Here is an 18,417-nt window from a genome sequence, read left to right as displayed (position 1 = left end):
TAAGTAATGCTATTGTCGGATCGTGTCACATTGTTGATGCGACACAACTGCAGCGTGCAGTGTCTGCGGTGGTCTTTCGTGACGCATCAACGCTTCGACGCGATCCAACAATAGAATTACTTACCTTATTTCCATTGCATCCGATGTGACACCTGCGTTTATGCGCAGCACGTCGGATCGCCCCGGAATCGTCCGTGGAGTCCTGCCAGCAGCAGGGCCAAAGATGAGAAATATATCAACTAATGTATCAATTTGGAACAGGGATCCCCCCAGAGCTGCTTTAGAAAGACATAAGAATGTGATAAATGAAACTTTAAACTTTAATATTAGAAAAATAGTCACAAACTAACTATAGAACTTTTTTATATGTCCTTATGAAGGGACCAGAAGTAATTGGACAATTGACTGACAAGCTGTTTCACTGCTCGGTACAGGCAGTTCCCTCATTATTTCATTAACTATCAAGCAGGTAAAAGGTCATTCCAAGGTAAAAGTTATTCCAAGTGAGGAATTTGCATTTGGAAGCTGTTGCCATGAACTTTCAATATGAGTCCAAAAAGCTGTCAGTTCAAATAAGGCAGGCCATTATTAGGCTGTAAAAACACAACTTATCATAGAGATAGCAGAAATATTAGTAATGGCCAAATCAACAATTACATTCTCAATAAGAAGGAATGCACTGGTGAGCTCAGCAACACCAAACGGCCAGGATGACCAAAGTAGAAAACAATACTGTTACTTTGTGAACTGATTTTCAATTCCTGAGGCACAGAAATAGCTTTTCCTGAGAGTATGTTATATTTACCTGTTGCTAACAATGAAACTATGCTTTCGTATGTTATAGTTTTAGTGTCAGCCATGTTTAACTGTTGCATATAGAGGCACGCATAATGGGTTTAAAATAATCTAAGTAGAAAATTGTTTGCTGTTATTGCAATGAACCTACCCAGAAAGTACAAGGCAAGAGTTATGTACTCGGATCAGTCTGACTAGGAAACCCAAATACTGGGTCGTTCTGTGCATTGAATCAAGGCAGCTTTCTTAGACTCTATAGCTGAATCCGGTGTAATTCACTTCTCTTGGCAGGTATACTGTTTTCTTATATGTTGCCTTGGCACATTTCTAACACTCATTTAATATGACAGAGGGGAAAAGGGGCTTGTAGAGAAAGAATGGCTTGTTAGGGGAAAGAGCCCTGTAACAATGAAAATATTATTATATTGATGGACTAAAAAATCTAATACCTCTTTAGGTTTGATGAATTGACATCAACAAACTTAAAATGCAGGAAACCACAGCTTGTTGGCAGGCTAAATCCTCTTCAACGTTTGCTATGCTAACTCCTTGTATACACTTTCAGTAATACAGAATTTAATACCAACCACGTATACTGATTCATTTCCGTATATTACCCATTACCTTTGGCTACCCTCTCTATTGGGCACATGTCAATGCCATATGAATAGTGGCAGGAATCTTAGGCTCTCAGCTTTTGTTTAACTGCTCCCTACATACCCTTGGGAGTGGGTGAAAACCCCTCCAAGGTAGATAACGAATTGTGCTGCAGTCCAATGTGTTTCTTTATTTACATTGGAGGGTTTTGTTGGAGAAAAAACACACGAATGAGAAAATGTTGTCTTGTGGGAACTAATTCTTCATTACTATCCACCCCCTCCAACTGATATTTATATTGACATTGAGGACTTTTGATGATGCCTCCTGTATGGAGCTCACTTCTGACACATTGGCTGGTTGAGTAATGTTTCCTACTTTATCCCTTGCACTTTGAACGATTCCCACGGTCTGATATGTTTGCTTTTTTAATACTTAAAAAAAAATGGTAGGTTTGAAAAAAAAAAAAAAAAAGCATGATATCTCTGTATAGTATGGATGCACCGAATCCACTATTTTGGAATCGGCCGAACCCCGAATCTTTCACAAAAGATTCGGCCAAATACCAAACCGAATCGGAATCCCAATTTTCATATGCAAATTAGGGGTGGGAAGGGGAAAAATTTTATTTCCTTGTTTTGTGACAAAAAGTCACATGATTTCCCTCCCCGACCATAATTTGCATATGCAAATATGCAGGGCCGGCCTTAGGCCAATTGGACCAATTGGGCCCAATTGGGCCCCGCACCTCTGGGGGCCCCGCACTGCCCCTTTCCTTTCTATTTTGTGCCTGTATGCCCTTATTTTCCTAAATACTTGCTGTGTCAGTAGCCAGCAACACTTTGTCTAGGGGCCCCGCCAACATGGTCCCAATTGGGCCCCACATTTGATAGGACCAGCCCTGCAAATATGGATTCAGTTTGGCCGAATAAGAATCCTGCTGAATAAGGCCGAATCCTGGATTCGGTGCATCCCTACTGTATAGTGAATGAAGCTTATTTTCATACTACATAGCACAGCGGTACACAGGTATTTTTTATAGATAAAGCTGACTGGCCTCCCCTCCCACCTACTGTATTCTCCTTGATGCAGTAATGCTGCTGATTAGTTCTTATGTCTAGTTACTTCTTCACAATTCTGCAATTTTTTATACTGTATATCTATTAAAACATTTTTATAGATTATTGTGTTTTCTAGGTATTTAGTAGGAGTCTCCAGTGGCTATATTATCAATAAAAATTGTTTTTAAAATCCACAAATTACAAAACAGTTCAATAAATCTATGGATCCTGGATCCACTCTATACCTCATTAAACAGGACCCTTTCCCCGACTTCATTAAGGGTCCTCCTTACCTTAGGTAGGGCACAGACCTTCTTTATGGGGCCTTATGATCCAACTCAAGTTATCTCTGAGCCTATGGTAATACATCCCTCCCCATACTTAGCAGTTATACTTTAGCTATAATGCTTCTATAATACTTTTGCTTTTTCCTTTATATATATATATGTATATATATAGTAAACTGTGAAGGAGTCGGCACTCTCGTCATTAAGTACAGAAATGCCTGGGTGCAGTGTCCAAAATTTTTAGAATATCTATCTACAAAGAAGGTCCGCACTCTCAGGTCTTAAAAAATAAAAATGTTTATTGACTAAAGGACTAACATTTCGGCCTCTCCGAGGCCTTTCTCAAAGTTTTGAGAAAGGTATATATATATATATATATATATATATATATATATATATATATATATATATATATATATTTATTTTAGGGCCCCCTAACATTTGGAAATAAAAGGTTTATCAGAATAATTTTTTGAAACTGCTTATCAAGAGTCTTGGGCTCACTAAGTCAGGGTCTGTTTCCTCTATAGTGACAACGTTGATTATAAAGTGGTATTTTGTTTGCAGTTATTTTCATATCAACATTGAAGAGAGAGCATGTGATTTTACATTTCTCCTCTGTGTGTACTGATATATTTCCTTCTTCATAAAATATCCATCAGTCTAAAAACTGTAATATACTGTATTATAACATTTGTTTTTTTTAACCTGAAGGGCATTGCCACTCTCAAGGGAACTCCCAGAATATGAAATAGTGTTGAGAATTTCAGTTATGCGACATACTGTATGGGCGGGCTCTTTGAAGTGGTTTAAATAAATGAAGACTTATTAGAAGCAGATGAATGACCCAAGATGACTTTGTTTTATGAACAGCTTTATTTGTATTTTTAACAAGTTTTATCATTAGGTTGTAATGTTATTATATTATTGGATTTTATTTCTAGTTACCTAGATGAGTTACAAACATATATCTTTTATATTTTAACCTGTCCGATCGACCAAACGACCGATCTCCGTGGGACGAAAAATGTCGGGACTCTCCACACACGGTCCAAAAATCGTACGAAACCTTGATTTGTACGATCAGATCTTTGCGTCTATGGCCAGCTTTACAGGTGATACATCTGAAGAGCTGATCTGGGTAATGTGACGGTAGAAAATCTATTTAATAAATGCAGCGTTTTGTTGTAAGCGATAATAAAGAGAAATAAATGCACCATTTTACCTTTTGCCTGTTAACTATGTACTGTAGAATGTGCATGCTGTTGAGCGCAGGCTCAAACTATCAGAAACAGAATCTACAGTATGTTTTCTGGCACCACATTCTTACTACACCCACTGAATTAACTAACACTAGACAAAGAGCATTGGGGACTGTAAAACTGACCCTGACCAACAGTCCAAGGAGCTACTCACAACCAGATATCTGCTTTAGATATTCAGTTCCTCCCAAATTTGCTATTCATATCTGCAGCTTGGGACCTCCTGTTGATTTTGATTATTTGTGTTTTTACTGATTTTATTGTGCTTTTAGTTCTACACTGCTGTTCTTTACTTGTTTTTGCCCTTATAACTGTAATTGTAAAGAATGTGATTAGTTCATCAGGTATTTTGAACACTGATCACATTGTGTATCACTTACTTAATTACTATCTTATTGATTAGAAGGATTTTATTGCACCTTTAGTGAAACTAGAATCAAAGAAACTAAATGTAGTGTTTGCAGATAGTATTCTGCTCATTATATGTATTAGATATATATTTGGGTGTAATTTTTATATCACAAGAATGGTGACACATATAAAAACATTAAACATTTTTTTTTTTTTAAAAATTCACTATGTTTAGCCATGGATTCCTGATATCTGTTTTCCAATTAAATGGCACACGTGGGTTACTGTATTGTTGGGGATTTTGTGGATGCAGTAAATATGCTCATTGTGGTTTTGTTTGTAACGGCAGTAGTGGTCAAATCAATCAAATAAATTCAAATGCATTATTTACATTTTGGGGTCTTTACATGCCAACCTCTAGGTTGAAGTAAAAAAAATGTAGTTTTGTAAACATTGTATGTATTTCTGGATAAACTCTTTAGAGGCTTTTACCACACATAAAACACAGACAATTTGTTGTATTTGAAGTAGTCAAAGTGTCCGCAATAAAAATTCATATGCACTATTTATATTTTAGCATCTGTGTAAGCCAAATAATTGGGTGATCCTATGGTTTAATCTTTGCAACTAAGAACATGTGAAAGAGATAAGGAGCTGATTTAATAACTTTGCTAACAGCAGCAATATGTACAATGGGTTAGAATTTAAAAACTATTTATTTTCCATATTTACATAAAATTCAGATTTTGAGATGATTTTCAGACTGCTTAATGAAGAAAATATGAAAATAAGTGATCGGAATATGACCTTTCTAAATATATTGTTTTCTGAGGTCAACTTACTGTATAGGAACCTTTTTGAAAAAAATTCAGGCAGCGTGTTTTGCACAGGCTGAAACATCAGTCATGAACCTGTATATGCACTATTTATGCACATGCACCCATGTGAAAAAAGGTTGCAAGTCACCCCATAATAATGGATGATATATATGAGAAATGATCAAAGTGGGGTTACCCAAAGAGAGTCCTGGATAGGGCCCACTGTAAGGTATATTTTGATTCCTGTGTTCATTGGGTTAATATTGTGAAATCGGCATACCCTGATATTGAGTTTCAGTCTTTTCATTTCATTCAGAAGGTGTTGAGCTTTGGGGATTCCGCTTATGTCCTCTGATACAAGGCTGGCTCCTGATTTAGAGTACTGCTGCATAAGGATAAATCCATTATTCACATTGGTATTAGGCAAAACTATAGCAGAATGCCACATGTTTCACTAAGTTTGTGGTGTGTATTTTGGTTTGTTTTTGTGGTCTGCTTTAAATAGGGGAACCACATTGTGGATCAAAACACATAAAAACACGTTTGTTTGGAGCAAACAAGCTGCAAAGGAAAATATTTTTTATTAAGTAATGATAAAATAACTTGTATTAAAGCACAAGAACATCTCATTCAGGGTCCGCATCATGCATTGTAATCATTGGCCTAAAGCTGCATAGAATTTGCTGCGGAACCTATCGATAGACAGATGCCTTTCATTTAGAAAGAAACAGCCTCACTCAGTACTTCCAGCTCAGTGTTAGGGGCAAACACATGGGCACATTTTGCACCTTGTCTATATGGTGCCTACCGTTGATTCTTCTGCTGAACCTACTACTGGTAAATAAGTGAGCAGCTAAGCAAAGAAAGATATTTGTAACAATGAAATGGGTCTGGTCTCTTCTAAGATGGTACTAAAGTTATCATGTTGGGCTTTTCTGATATTGCCTTTGAAGATAACAGCTGTTCCCAAGGAAATAATGACATTAAAGCAGAATGACAGCACAAAGCAAACAAAAGTATTACCAAAAGCATCACAGTATGTATCTTGCTAAGTAAACTCTCTTTGTACCCACTGGGTCCCACAGCTTGTTATTATTTCGCATTATTAGCCTTGTGTGGTCTTCACTGAGCTCAGTTCATTTCTTTGCACCTTCATATTATACAATGAATTGCAAACCTGAGTGAATATATGTGTATGAGATTCAAAAATGTATCCTTTTTATTCCTTAAGACTGCAGTTTCCAAATTGTATTCCCTAGGGGGGCCTAGAGCAGTGGCAGGGGAGCCTAGAGCTGTGACTGGGGTACCCAGACTAAAGGACCAGATTGAGTAAAGTTCAGGGGGAGGGGGCTGCCTATTTGATCTATTGGCTAATCAGTCACAAAAAGAATGAAACAGTGGTGCTAAAGCAGTGCTGTTAGGGTTTGGGCAGACCGCCAGATTTGGGGAGATTTAGTCGCCTGGCGACTAATCGCCTCTTCTGCAGGGTGACAATCTCCCCGAACAGCCGTCCATCTGCCTTCCGCCTGTTTGAATGAAGAATCGCCTGCGCTAATGCACTCGCGGCGATGTTTCCTCGTGGGGCAACTTTGGGCGACTTCGGAAATCGAAGTGCATGATCCAAAAAGTCCAAAAAAAACAAAAAAACAATGAGAAGTTTCTTTGTTCTACCTGCAGCTGACTGATGCTAATTAATGATTGGTTGCCATGAGTTACTGCCACGGAGCTAATTTACCCAGTGTCTATAAATGGGCCCCATGAATTTGTCTAGCTCTTGAAAATCAACATCTGGTGATTTTATAGAGCAGCAATTCATTTTAATGTTCTAAAGATCCTTTCCAAAAAATGTTATCAGTATGTATGAATATACAGGAATAGGATCCATAATTTGAAAACCTCTTATGCAGAAAGCTTTGAATAAACTGGATGGCCATATCCCATAATTACAGCAGGTTTAATGCCAGTGTCGTATGCATCATACTTCATAATTTGACATGTTTTAATTTGGGTCTCAAAACAGCCAGGCTGGAAAAGGTGGATCTGAAAAATAAAGATGGTGCATTCAGTCTCATCATCTGTATAACATTAATGTAGGCCCACTTGTGTATGGCACTTAAGTAGCAGCCTCTTGTGATTATAATCACTAACCCTAGACCTGAAACCCTTCTTCACTGACAATCACACTGCCCAAGGTACTGTTCTATGGAGCTATGGAGCAATCTTGTCTCTTGTCCAGAGATCTCTTGCAACATGCACAGTAGAGTAAATGTTTTTATTTTACACTACTGTGCATGCACAATTCCTAGCTGCAAAAGATCCGTGGGACATTAGAAAAGATGATGGTGTGGGGCTAAATAGCTAAATATATCCCTATAGATAGCAATTATTATAACTGGTCAGTGCCTAGAATATTGACTCCCCCAGTAATTATCCCTTTTCTTGCCCTTTAAATAAGTAGAAATATTACATCATACAATGAATATTCAGGCCCTGGGCCTGTCCTTGCCTTTAGACATTTAGACAACACAGTGTTTTCATTCAGCTATACCGGTGTCCCATGTGCTATAAGCCAAGATTACCACACTCCCCAAGTTATTAGGTGGTTGCTAGGGTGCTGGCAGAAAGTGGTATATATTGCAAATGAATGGGCCTGTTGAAAATATTTTGTGCTGAAACTGATTGAAGGCTACTTAGGTTACTCATGTGTAGGTTTGTGCGTTTGATTCACTCTTTCTTGAAAATGTTGTACTCATTTCCTTTTTTCTGCCTCTGATAAGGAGTGTTATGCTCAGACAAGATAAAAAGCATGAGATCCATATCCTTTACAGGAAGAAAACCCACAGGGTGCAAGAGCATGAATGCCATTCTCAGGAAACCTGATTTCCTGAGAAATGTATTTACTGAAATAATATAACTTTTAAAGAGTAATGCTTTAGGGCATTGTTACCTCGTCTGTACCTGCAACAAGGAAAGGAAAGCAAAGTTCCCCAAACAGAATGTGATATTTTGGAATTTGTAATGTGAAATGGTAACACTTTGGCAGATGTTATAGGTCAGTAGTTCTTTTATGATCTTTAATACTTTCAGATATACAGAAGTGCCAAGAACTACAGCTCTTCTCAACAGTGCCAAGACCTCTACTCTCTAGATATCTTTAGAATAAAGTGACATACTTTATGTACATACATTAGAATAAACAAGCCATAGATCAGGGAAACTGCTCTGTCCTTAATAAGGTTCTACATTGATCTATAGACGTTTTAAGGCAAACATGAATTTGTAGTTATTGGTTAAAGGGCACATGCACAGTAGTATAACAAAATATAAGACCACTGGGAAAACCCTTCAGAGTTGTTACATAGTTACGTAGTTAGATCTGGTTGACCAAAAGTCCATCAAGTTCAACCCCTCCAAATGAAACCCAGAAACCATACACACACACACACACTGACCCCTCTTTACACTCACATACACGTTATATACTCATACACTAACTATAGATTTTAGTCACAATAGCCTTTATTATTTCTGTCCAAGAAATCATCCAAGCCCCTCTTAAAGGCATTAACTGAATCAGCCATCACAACATCACCCGGCAGTGCATTCCACAACCTCACTGTCCTGACTGTGAAGAACCCCCTACGTTGCTTCAAATGAAAGTTCTTTTCCTCTAGTCTGAAGGGGTTTCCTCTGGTGCAGTGATGCTCTTTATGGGTAAAAAGATCCCCTGCTATTTGTCTATAATGTCCTCTAATGTACTTGATAAGTGTGATCATGTCCCCTCGCAATCGTCTTTCCGGAGAAAACAACCTCAACCTTGACAGTCTACCCTCATAATTTGTCTTCCATCCCTCTAATCAGTTTAGTTGCATGTCTTTGCACTCTCTCCAGCTCATATATATCCCTCTTAAGGACTGGAGTCCAAAACTGCACTGCATACTCCAGATGAGGCCTTATCAGGGACTTATAAAGAGGCACAATTATTTTTTCATCCCTTGATTTTATGACCTTTTTTATGCAAGACAGAACTTTATTTGCTTTAATGGCCACAGAATGACACTGCCCAGAATTAGACAATTTGTTATCCACAAAAAAAAACATGTCATTCTCAGTTAAGTAAACTCCCAAAAAACTGCCATTTAGTGTATAACTTGCATTTATATTATTTTTGTCAAAGTACATAACCTTGCATTTACCAACATTGAACTTCATTTCCAAGGAGATAACTACACTTTTAAAAAGTATCAAAATACATCATTCCAGCAAGAAAGAATAAAAAGTATATATACATATATAACAACAGATATTTACAAAGTTTGATGAGATGCATGCTAAAGCATACAACTCCTTTTGAATTAATATTTTTAAATAAGTAAGCAAACTACAGTCCACTGAAGGGGTTGTTCACCTTCAAACACTTTTCAGTTCAGTTAGTTTCAGATAGTTCAACAGAAATAAATATTTTTTCCTGTTTTCTTTTCTAGGTTTCTTTTCGCCAACTCTTTAACTGTTTCAAGTTGATACATTTAGGGATTCACTAACTGCGAGTGAAGGATTCGTAGTAAAAATCGTTCGACTGGTCGACCAGGAATTATCCTTCGATCGTTCGATCAAACTATCAGCGCTAAATCCTTCGACTTCGATATTCGAAGTCGAAGGATTTTAATTCCTAGTCGAATATCGAGGGTTAATTAACCCTCGATATTGGACCCGTAGTGAATCGGCCCCAAAGTTAATACATTTGTTATCTTTGTCCCTGCTGACCAGAATCCCTAAATTTCATTAAAGGCGGCTCTTAGAAGTGATACAATAATTGCTAATATTCCACGGACGCTGCTGAGAAATGTATTGACTAATTGTATCAAATAAATGTAGCAAATTGTAACAGTTCAGAATGTTCCTGGATCACTGAGCTGCCAGACTGAAACACCAGAGACAGGAACATTACACTTTAAGCTTACATTTTGTGAACAAAAATAAAAGGTGGAAAGTAATTGAAAAAAGTATTTGTTTGTGGTGATCAATCTGAAAACAACTCAACTGAAAAAAGTATTTGCAAGGGGAACAACCCCTTTAACCCTTGCCTTCTGTTCCCTGTTGATAGAACAGTAGAAAATGCAGTTCATTTTTCTTGGACAAAAGTTCTTTTGATGTGTAATAGAATGGTTTCTAATATAAACCAAAAAAGTAACAATTTATTTACTAAAAAAAGCCCATTCACACTACAAGATCTATTGTAGTTGAACAATTATTTTTTCTTGGCACATTGTTCTTTGGCTCTTTTATATTCAATGTATTTCATTAAATAACTGTGTTATCAAGCAGAGTAATATAGAGCAACATGACACAGAGCACTGAATATACACAATTACATGGGTGTTTTGAATGTTGGTGCGTGAATGAGAAGTAAATAAACGTTACATTTCTTGATGAGATCTGTGGATGGCACAGGATTCTTCCTGTCCGACACAATTCACAGCTGTACATCCAGGTTTAGCAACAAGACTAACCTGTTCTAAAGAATATAATGCAGGAAATGTATGCATCGTGTTCAGACTTGTTTCTGTAGCTTTGTGATACAGACAGGTGGATGTAAGAATCTTTTGTCTTCATCTACCAGTTGAGAATGTATGGCTTGCAAAAATAAAAAATAGTACCTTTGTCACACTGTGTACAAACTGTAAAGTGAGATTATCAGTTGCAGTTTATACTTTTTGTGAAGGCTTTTTTTATACCATCAATTGGAAGAAAATTATTTAAAATTTAAAGTTTCAGAATTTAGCTTGCTTTGGAAAAAGCCTTCAAAGTCTTGATGAGAGTATAAGAGGAGACACAATGTGGGTGAAAGGGTTATTGTATTAAGAATAAAGATGGTAAAAAATGTTTGCATCAATGTATATGTTTGGCCCTTTTGAGAGACGATCAATAGTAAATAGAGTTTCTAGAGGATAACATGGTCATAAACAGCTGCTTATTTCAATGTATGAAGTATGTTTGGGAATTCAGCAATGGGCGTGAAGTACAAGCTCAACTATAAAGTCTAAAGTAAGGGCAGCAGTTAGAGGATGAGGATTTAACAGCTGTTTCTGCTTCACAACAAGTCATGAAGGAGGAGAAGCTAGGATTGGTAGAAAAGGCATGAACTGTAGGTCAACATAGTAAATGTTCACAACTAAGAAATATTACATGGGGGGAAAGACAGTTATGTTAGAGAAAAGCTAGGCAGTTGAAAGATGGAATGTGGAGGAAGAGAAACTACTACATGTATGGGACCTGTTATCCAGAATGCTCGGGACCTGGGGTTTTCCGGATAACGGATCTTTCCGTAATTTGGGTCTCCGTGCCTTATGTCTACTATAAATTCACTTAAACATTAAATAAACCAATAGGCTGGTTTTGCTTCCAATAAGGATCAATTATATCTTAGTTGGGATCAAGTACAAGCTACTGTTTTATTATTACAGAGAAAAAATAAATAATTTTTAAAAATTTGGATTGTTTGGATAAAATGGAGTCTATGGGAGATAGCCATTCCGTAATTCAGAGCTTTCTGGATATCGGGTTTCCGGATAAGGGATCCTATACCTGTACTTAAAAAGAGTCATTTAAATTAGTTCACATGCTAAACATTCACTTTTCTAATAACAATTTTCAAATGAAAAATCCTGTGATCAGTGATGAGAGTAGCACCAGAAGGCTTTCTGAATAAGGGACAAGAGGGGTGAATAGTTGCTGTTTTTTTATACTGTGTGGGGCATTGTGAGACCCCTTATATGTAAATTCTTTTAAGGACATTTTCATTTCCTGATATTGCTATCCCTTTAATTTACAGATCATATATACCACACAGACATAATTATTATTATAATGTTTTGTGTACAGTTTTTGGTAAAGTAATGAAATAACTTGATAGATAAAAAATAATTTCAAAATGGAAAGCCTTTTATTGAAAAGATCAATAAAACACCAGGGAAATAAGTAAAAAGTAAGAGAGGGTGGTGGCAGCAATAACACATTGTCATTCAGGCTTTGCACCTTCATGGCATTTGCATATATTTCCTTTTTGGATTAAGTTATTTCTTATGTAATCTCTATACATTTAAATTTAAATATTGACATCCTAGGTTTAAAGAAATAAAAGTAGAATGATATTGTATTTTTTTTTCTGTGAGGTACTCAAATAGCTCTCCACATTCCAGTGATGCATACTGTTTGTCTTTCCATAACAGGCTTAGGAAGTAAATCAATAAAGATGTCGGAAGTTCGACGTGACAGTACAAGCAGCTTGCAAAGAAAGAAACCACCATGGCTAAAGTTAGAAATACCATCTGCAACTGTTACAAGCGAGGAACTTACATTTGTGCAGGTATTTGTTGTTGTGTTTTTCTACAGTGTATTATATTGCATTTTCCTCTTTAGTGAATACATGTAGAAAATTGTCTGAACATGTGTTTATCATTTAGTGTCCTCTACAGGAAAAAGAATGCAAGATTGCATCAATTTCATTGTTTGGTCTAAGGGTTGATCTTCTACAGGTAGCCCTTAATATAGTCCCATGGTGGTGGTTATTAGTTAACTGTTTGCTAAACCATGAGCAATATTAAAGGTAAACTATAGATTCAATACCAAACAGATGGACGGCACTCTATTTAAGGAAATAGCAAATTTATTGCAGGCTCCTACAAGGATCCAACGCCCTACGCATTTCGGGATACAATCCCTTAATCATAGTTAAACTATACCCCCAAACTATGTAGGTCTCTATAAAAATATATTGCAAAAAACAGCTCGTATGTAAAACCCTGCCTCTTGTAAATAAACCATTTTCATAATAATATACTTTTTAGTAGTATAATCCTAAAGAGAAAATTGCCATTTTAAGAACTAAGGGCTGCCCCCTGGGATCCTAGGATTCACAGTGCACACAAACAAACCATACATAATAAATCAGCCTCTAAATGGTTATGTTTATTGGTTCTACAAGCACAGAAAGGGTGAAAGGCCAACTTCTTAAACCAGCAGAACAAATTGGTATGTTGAACTTAATAGAACCTGACATTTTGCATACAGTATGTAAGAAAAATATAGCTCATCTCCAGTACACCTTCACTATTGTAAGACAAGCAGTCTGAAATAATGATCAAAGTGTTTATAGGCAACGACGTTCCGCAAATTTATATTTTTAAGACAAGAAGCTTCACCTTTCAGTTAAGTGAAACAGCTTGAGGGGTGATAGTTACATGTTCTTAGACCTCTCCCTGCAGTGGGAGTAGACAGACCTGTTTGCTTTTATTTTCAGCTTACATTTTGTTCCGAATATATATATATATATATATACGTGCATGTGACAGCACTGTTGGGAACCTACATATACTAGCAAAATACTCTATTAAGGGATAATTATTACCTTCTTCTAAAATATGGCATTTGAATGAATATGATATTTTTCTCAAGTATATCAGAGATGTGTATCCATTTTGCATAATGGTAAGAGGTAAGCAAATCTTTCTTCCTTTTCATCTTCGACTTTTACCAGGTCCAAGACCTAGAAGGAAGTATTTTGTAATTGTGTGGCATGAGTTGTGGCTAATGGTTAGCTGTGAAGTTTAAAGAGTAAATAGTTGCTGGTGCCAAAATGCTGGCAAAATATAGTATGGAGGGTCTGAGAAAGACCAAACCTTAACCAGTGTGCTGATGTGTGACTTAAAAGTAAGAGTTTTGGACCAGACTGTCAGATTCACTGCCAATTTCTGTGTGTACTAAAGTATTTATAAACGCTACAAAATGATACAGCAAAGCTTCATGAAATACAAATAAAAATGGCTACATGCCTAAGTATGATAGCCTTTCCACTGATGATTTTTTGCGAACATTGTGCTGTGGTTGTTTTGGGACACTCTTTAAAGGGATGGTTTACCTTTAAGATAACTGTTATTATCTTATTATATTTTATAGAATGGCTAAATCTAAGAAGCTTTTCAATTGGTATTCATTCATCCTGTGGGCATGCTGCTGATATACAGGATCCCCACATTGTATACATATATATGTATACGTGTGAGTGTATTGTTTTTCTTTTAAAGTTATAGACTAACTTTATATCACAAATCTTAATAACATTGGATTGCCCCTTCATCCATAAAGGGAACAAAAGCTTTATTAATCGGAGTAAAAAGACTTTTCTACAAACTTTTCTGACAAAAGCTACCACTGTAAAAAAAATTAAACTGCTATATTTCGATTTACCCATGTCCATGTCAATAAAGGATTATAGAGTTGTGATTTTCCCACATGCTTGCTTGGCAGTCTACAGTACAGACTAAATTTCCTGGCACACAACAACATATGGAGGAATGTAATAATAGTCGCTTACGCAAAAATCGTGCACAAAGTAAACAATTTTGCCATTTAGAACACATTGCCTCTCATGTGACAGTAGGATAGCAATTGTGAATTTTATATTTTATGTTATTAAACCTCTTAATGAAAAAGTTGTAATGTTTGCTCCAAAGTTGATGCCACCTTCAAGCAGTTATTAAAGGTTCACAATGTGAAATTGAGATTTGAACACTGAAATCAGTGTCTCTCATGTCACAAATCTGCAGGACTGTATATGATTTGTTTACACAAAAAGTAGGGGCAATAATAAAATATGTATAAAAGTTTGCAGCAGGTCTTATAACATTTAGCAACCAACAACCAATCAGCTGGGCCTGATATCAGATATGAATGCTGGACTGAAAGAATATGGTTTTTGTATGTGTTTCTTTTGATTAATTAAGTTCTGCATTGGATTTAAAAATGTAGTAATGTAAAGTCTGTATAGATAATTGTAGAATATATATTTGCAGAGGGAGAGGTAGAGGAAATAAACACTGAATAGATAGTGGTTGAGAGGTAGCGAGGTAGAAGAGAAGAAAGTATGATAACGGTAGAAGGACAGGCAGAGTAAATATCACACTAAAATGAAGCTGGCACGAGATACTTTATACTAACTAATTCCCAGTGAATGGGAAGTGATTTTAAACAATGAGTGCTGTTTTGATCACAAATGCAATTACTTTTGTGACATAAGAGATATGGCACGTGAGGCATTTTGACTGCAGTTGTAGAGAACAGAAGTGCAGTGGTGAACAGGAGCATTTGTCCACCGATTTTTTTTGTGCAGAACTTTTTCTCATCTGTGTCTGACTGTTAAAATAGCCGTGTTTAAAACACAATTTCTCCACTTGTTAAGCATGCTCAAATTACACATGAAGAAGTAACAATCCATTATACTTATACAATAGATTTTAAGTTTTCCCTCATTTTACATTGTTGTTTTGTGGTCCCACCTATATACAATGCATAATACATTTCCCTGGTTTTACATTTTCCTGGATTTTACATAATTTTTTTCTGGTCCCCTGAAAAATGGAAAATGGAGGTTCAATTGTAATTGTATAATACAAAAAAGCCAAACCTGCTAATTCTGTGGAGAGCTGAAGCAGGCAAAACCAGTTTTAAAAATGTGAACTGTATTGTCTGCCTGGATTAACACTTTACTCCTGTTTAAAACAATCCTCGATACTTTCCTGGTGTACTTGTATCCTAGTTTTTTATTTTTTGTTTCAGCCGTTCAAGCGACAAACAATTTTAAGAAGTGTGAGTATGCCAGTGGAAAATACAAGAATTCCATCACCACCAAATGAACAGAAGCGACCCAATTTACAACGCCAGACCTCAATCACACAGACTATTAAAAGGTACAAACATTCATTTGAGGATATTGGTTTATTTTGCTTTTAGATTTACTAATGCATTAACCTGAGAATACAATAAGTCGGAGATATTAACTTTGTTTTGCACAATGCAAAACTAGGAGCTCAACTTGGATCCATGCTAGACCAGCAACTGCAGTCGCGGCTAAATTCTATCTTACAGTATTACTCTAACCTTAGTTTATGGGTAATCTTAAGAGGAGCTGTAGTTCTGTAACTGCTGGAGTGCCAAATGTTGCCAATCCTAAAGATATAAAATAATGAATAATCCTCTGTGCTGAAAAACCTGCATATCTGTGTCAAATGTGCAACATTTCTGAGACTGATTTCTGCACTTCTTTTCCATTGAAGTAAGACACCTTGGTATGTTGTATAAAGATTGGGTTATGTAAATTCTTGTGCCAATTAATTGCTCCATATTTGTATATTTGTATAAGAAAGCTTTCTCTTATTAAGATGGAGGATTAATTTTGTTCAAGAAATAGAAGGCTGGTATCAGTGGTTACATTTAACTGAATTTAGATACAGTACCCTATTGTATAGTATTACCCGAAACTTTTTACTACAAAGAAGCCAGGGGTATAAAAAAAGGAAAAATTGTTACTTTGTAGCATTACTTGCAATGTCACCATTTTACTTTTAACAAAAACATTTGTGAAATGGGATGAGTTTGCATATGTAAACTGGAATATCTGTTCAGTGCCCCTAAAAGTCTTTGTAAAGGAGAAAGGTAAAGTAGAAAGGTGTAGAATAACTTAACCCAAGATTGGCTTTATTTCCACCAGAGTAAAATGAAGGAACAACTGCTTATTGCTGATATTAGCCTTATTATCAAGGTTATTATGTTGCGCCCATTTACAGCTTATATTCGTGCTAGGCAGAAGAATTGTCAATAAGAGGGCATTCTCAAGCTTAAAGCTTTTGTAGCAGGGCCAGCTTTGTTGCCTATATATACAACTGAAGCAGAAGTAAAAAGTACTTTCCTCTTGGATCTACATACTACTTATATATACACTTCTAGAAGACTTCAACTGCACTGACTTTAGCTTTACTAACCTCACTGCTGCATATCTTTGCTGATCTTTCTAGCAGCTGAAAGTAGAATTTTCTTTTCTTCTATATTTCTTTCCCCCTGTTCTATGATTCCTCTTTCCCTGAAGGAAGCACGTCATGTTTGAGAGAACCAGTACAATGCCTGTGAAGGGCCCACTTGCTGGCAGGAGACCTGTACGTTTAAGAAAGAGGCGCACTCTCTCAACTTTATTTTGGAGGTACCCATGCAAGTGCACGTAAAGTACTGCATGAGTTTTGTTTTACAAGCAACTAATCTACTATCTTTGTTGTGTGCATTTTCTAAAGCAGGGATGTCCTACCTGAACCTTGAAGCTCCCACATCTGATGGAATGCAGGGAGTTAAAAAAAGGTGGAAGACACCAGTGTGGACATCCTTGCTCTAAAGTAATTGTTTTGCCATGGCTTATATTCTAAGCATGCCTATTAATATCTGTCCAACCTTATAACATTGTTTTTATTTTCACAAACAATTTAAATTATTTTTGAATTAGCTGCCAAAATGTCTCAAGGTGAAGAACTGTAGGCAAACATGACTGGTTGCTTACCAGCTTCTATATGCTCCTAATATAGATAAACTAATTTTGATCTGATTCTGATCTCTGCAGTGGATTTACAGAAACCTAATAAAAATTATATTAAATGTTACATATAGGATCAGACATATGTCTTTTTCTTGAGGAGAATCATACTGCAATCTGTTACAAGTCTGTCTCTGTGAATGGTTACTTATGGTTGAATAATATTCTGCTTTATTAGAATAAAGGATGAGATATTCCAAACTTAAAGCAGCATTCTAAGAATTTGGAGATGGCTATCCAAAAATGTTCTTACTCGGGTGAAACAGGATTATCCAATAATGACAATAATAATATCAAAATGCCGAAAACCACTACACTTTTAATGGATGGGCTTAGGACCTGGTATCCAGGACCATCTGCCATTGACTTCTATATGATTTCAACAATTTTAGCTGGAGTATTTTCGGATTTGGCTTTTTAGTAGCCTCAGAGCATGATAAATCTCCCAAAAAAATTTTTTTTTTCACAAAAATTCTAGTTTTTCCCCTTTAAAAACTCAACCAGAAAGATTTAAAGCTTAATAAATAGGCTTCTTAGAGATTTTAGTACAAAATCTGTAAATGTAAAAATTTGCTTTTGAGTTCATGAAAAAGTCAAGGGGCGTCCTAGGCAAAACATTGTTTTTTTTTAATTATTTTGAGAGTTTTTATATTTATTATTTTCATAAATAAGCACACATTCAAGTCGGGTAAGTTTTTTGAGTTTATTTGAATTCAAAAGTACTCAGTGTGACCTTACCCTTAGGGCAGAGAATAGAAAGGGACAGACACTGCTTTTAGTAGCAATATATGTACAAATAACTTAAAAAACATAGAACATTTGTAATGAATGTAT

General features: G+C 36.2%; 1 protein-coding gene across 3 annotated transcripts in view; it reads left to right on the top strand.

Moving 5' to 3' along the window:
- Positions 1-18,417, top strand: part of rhbdf1.S (rhomboid 5 homolog 1 S homeolog) — a 59,644-nt gene that overhangs the window by 13,185 nt on the left and 28,042 nt on the right. Inside the window, exons 2-4 of one of the 3 annotated variants that reach the window (XM_018239065.2) lie at positions 12,401-12,537; positions 15,786-15,916; positions 17,092-17,202. In XM_018239065.2, coding sequence (XP_018094554.1) covers positions 12,424-12,537; positions 15,786-15,916; positions 17,092-17,202 — 356 coding nt within the window. In that variant the 5' untranslated portion in view covers positions 12,401-12,423. Of the gene's footprint in view, positions 1-12,400; positions 12,538-15,785; positions 15,917-17,091; positions 17,203-17,233; positions 17,390-18,417 lie in introns of those variants that run through there. The other 2 variants (XM_018239066.2, XM_018239067.2) reach the window with 2 other exon arrangements.

The sequence above is a fragment of the Xenopus laevis genome, chromosome 9_10S, assembly GCF_017654675.1.
Source record: "Xenopus laevis strain J_2021 chromosome 9_10S, Xenopus_laevis_v10.1, whole genome shotgun sequence".
Classification (NCBI taxonomy): Eukaryota; Metazoa; Chordata; class Amphibia; order Anura; family Pipidae; genus Xenopus; species Xenopus laevis.
This window is presented reverse-complemented; position numbering and strand designations above follow the sequence as displayed.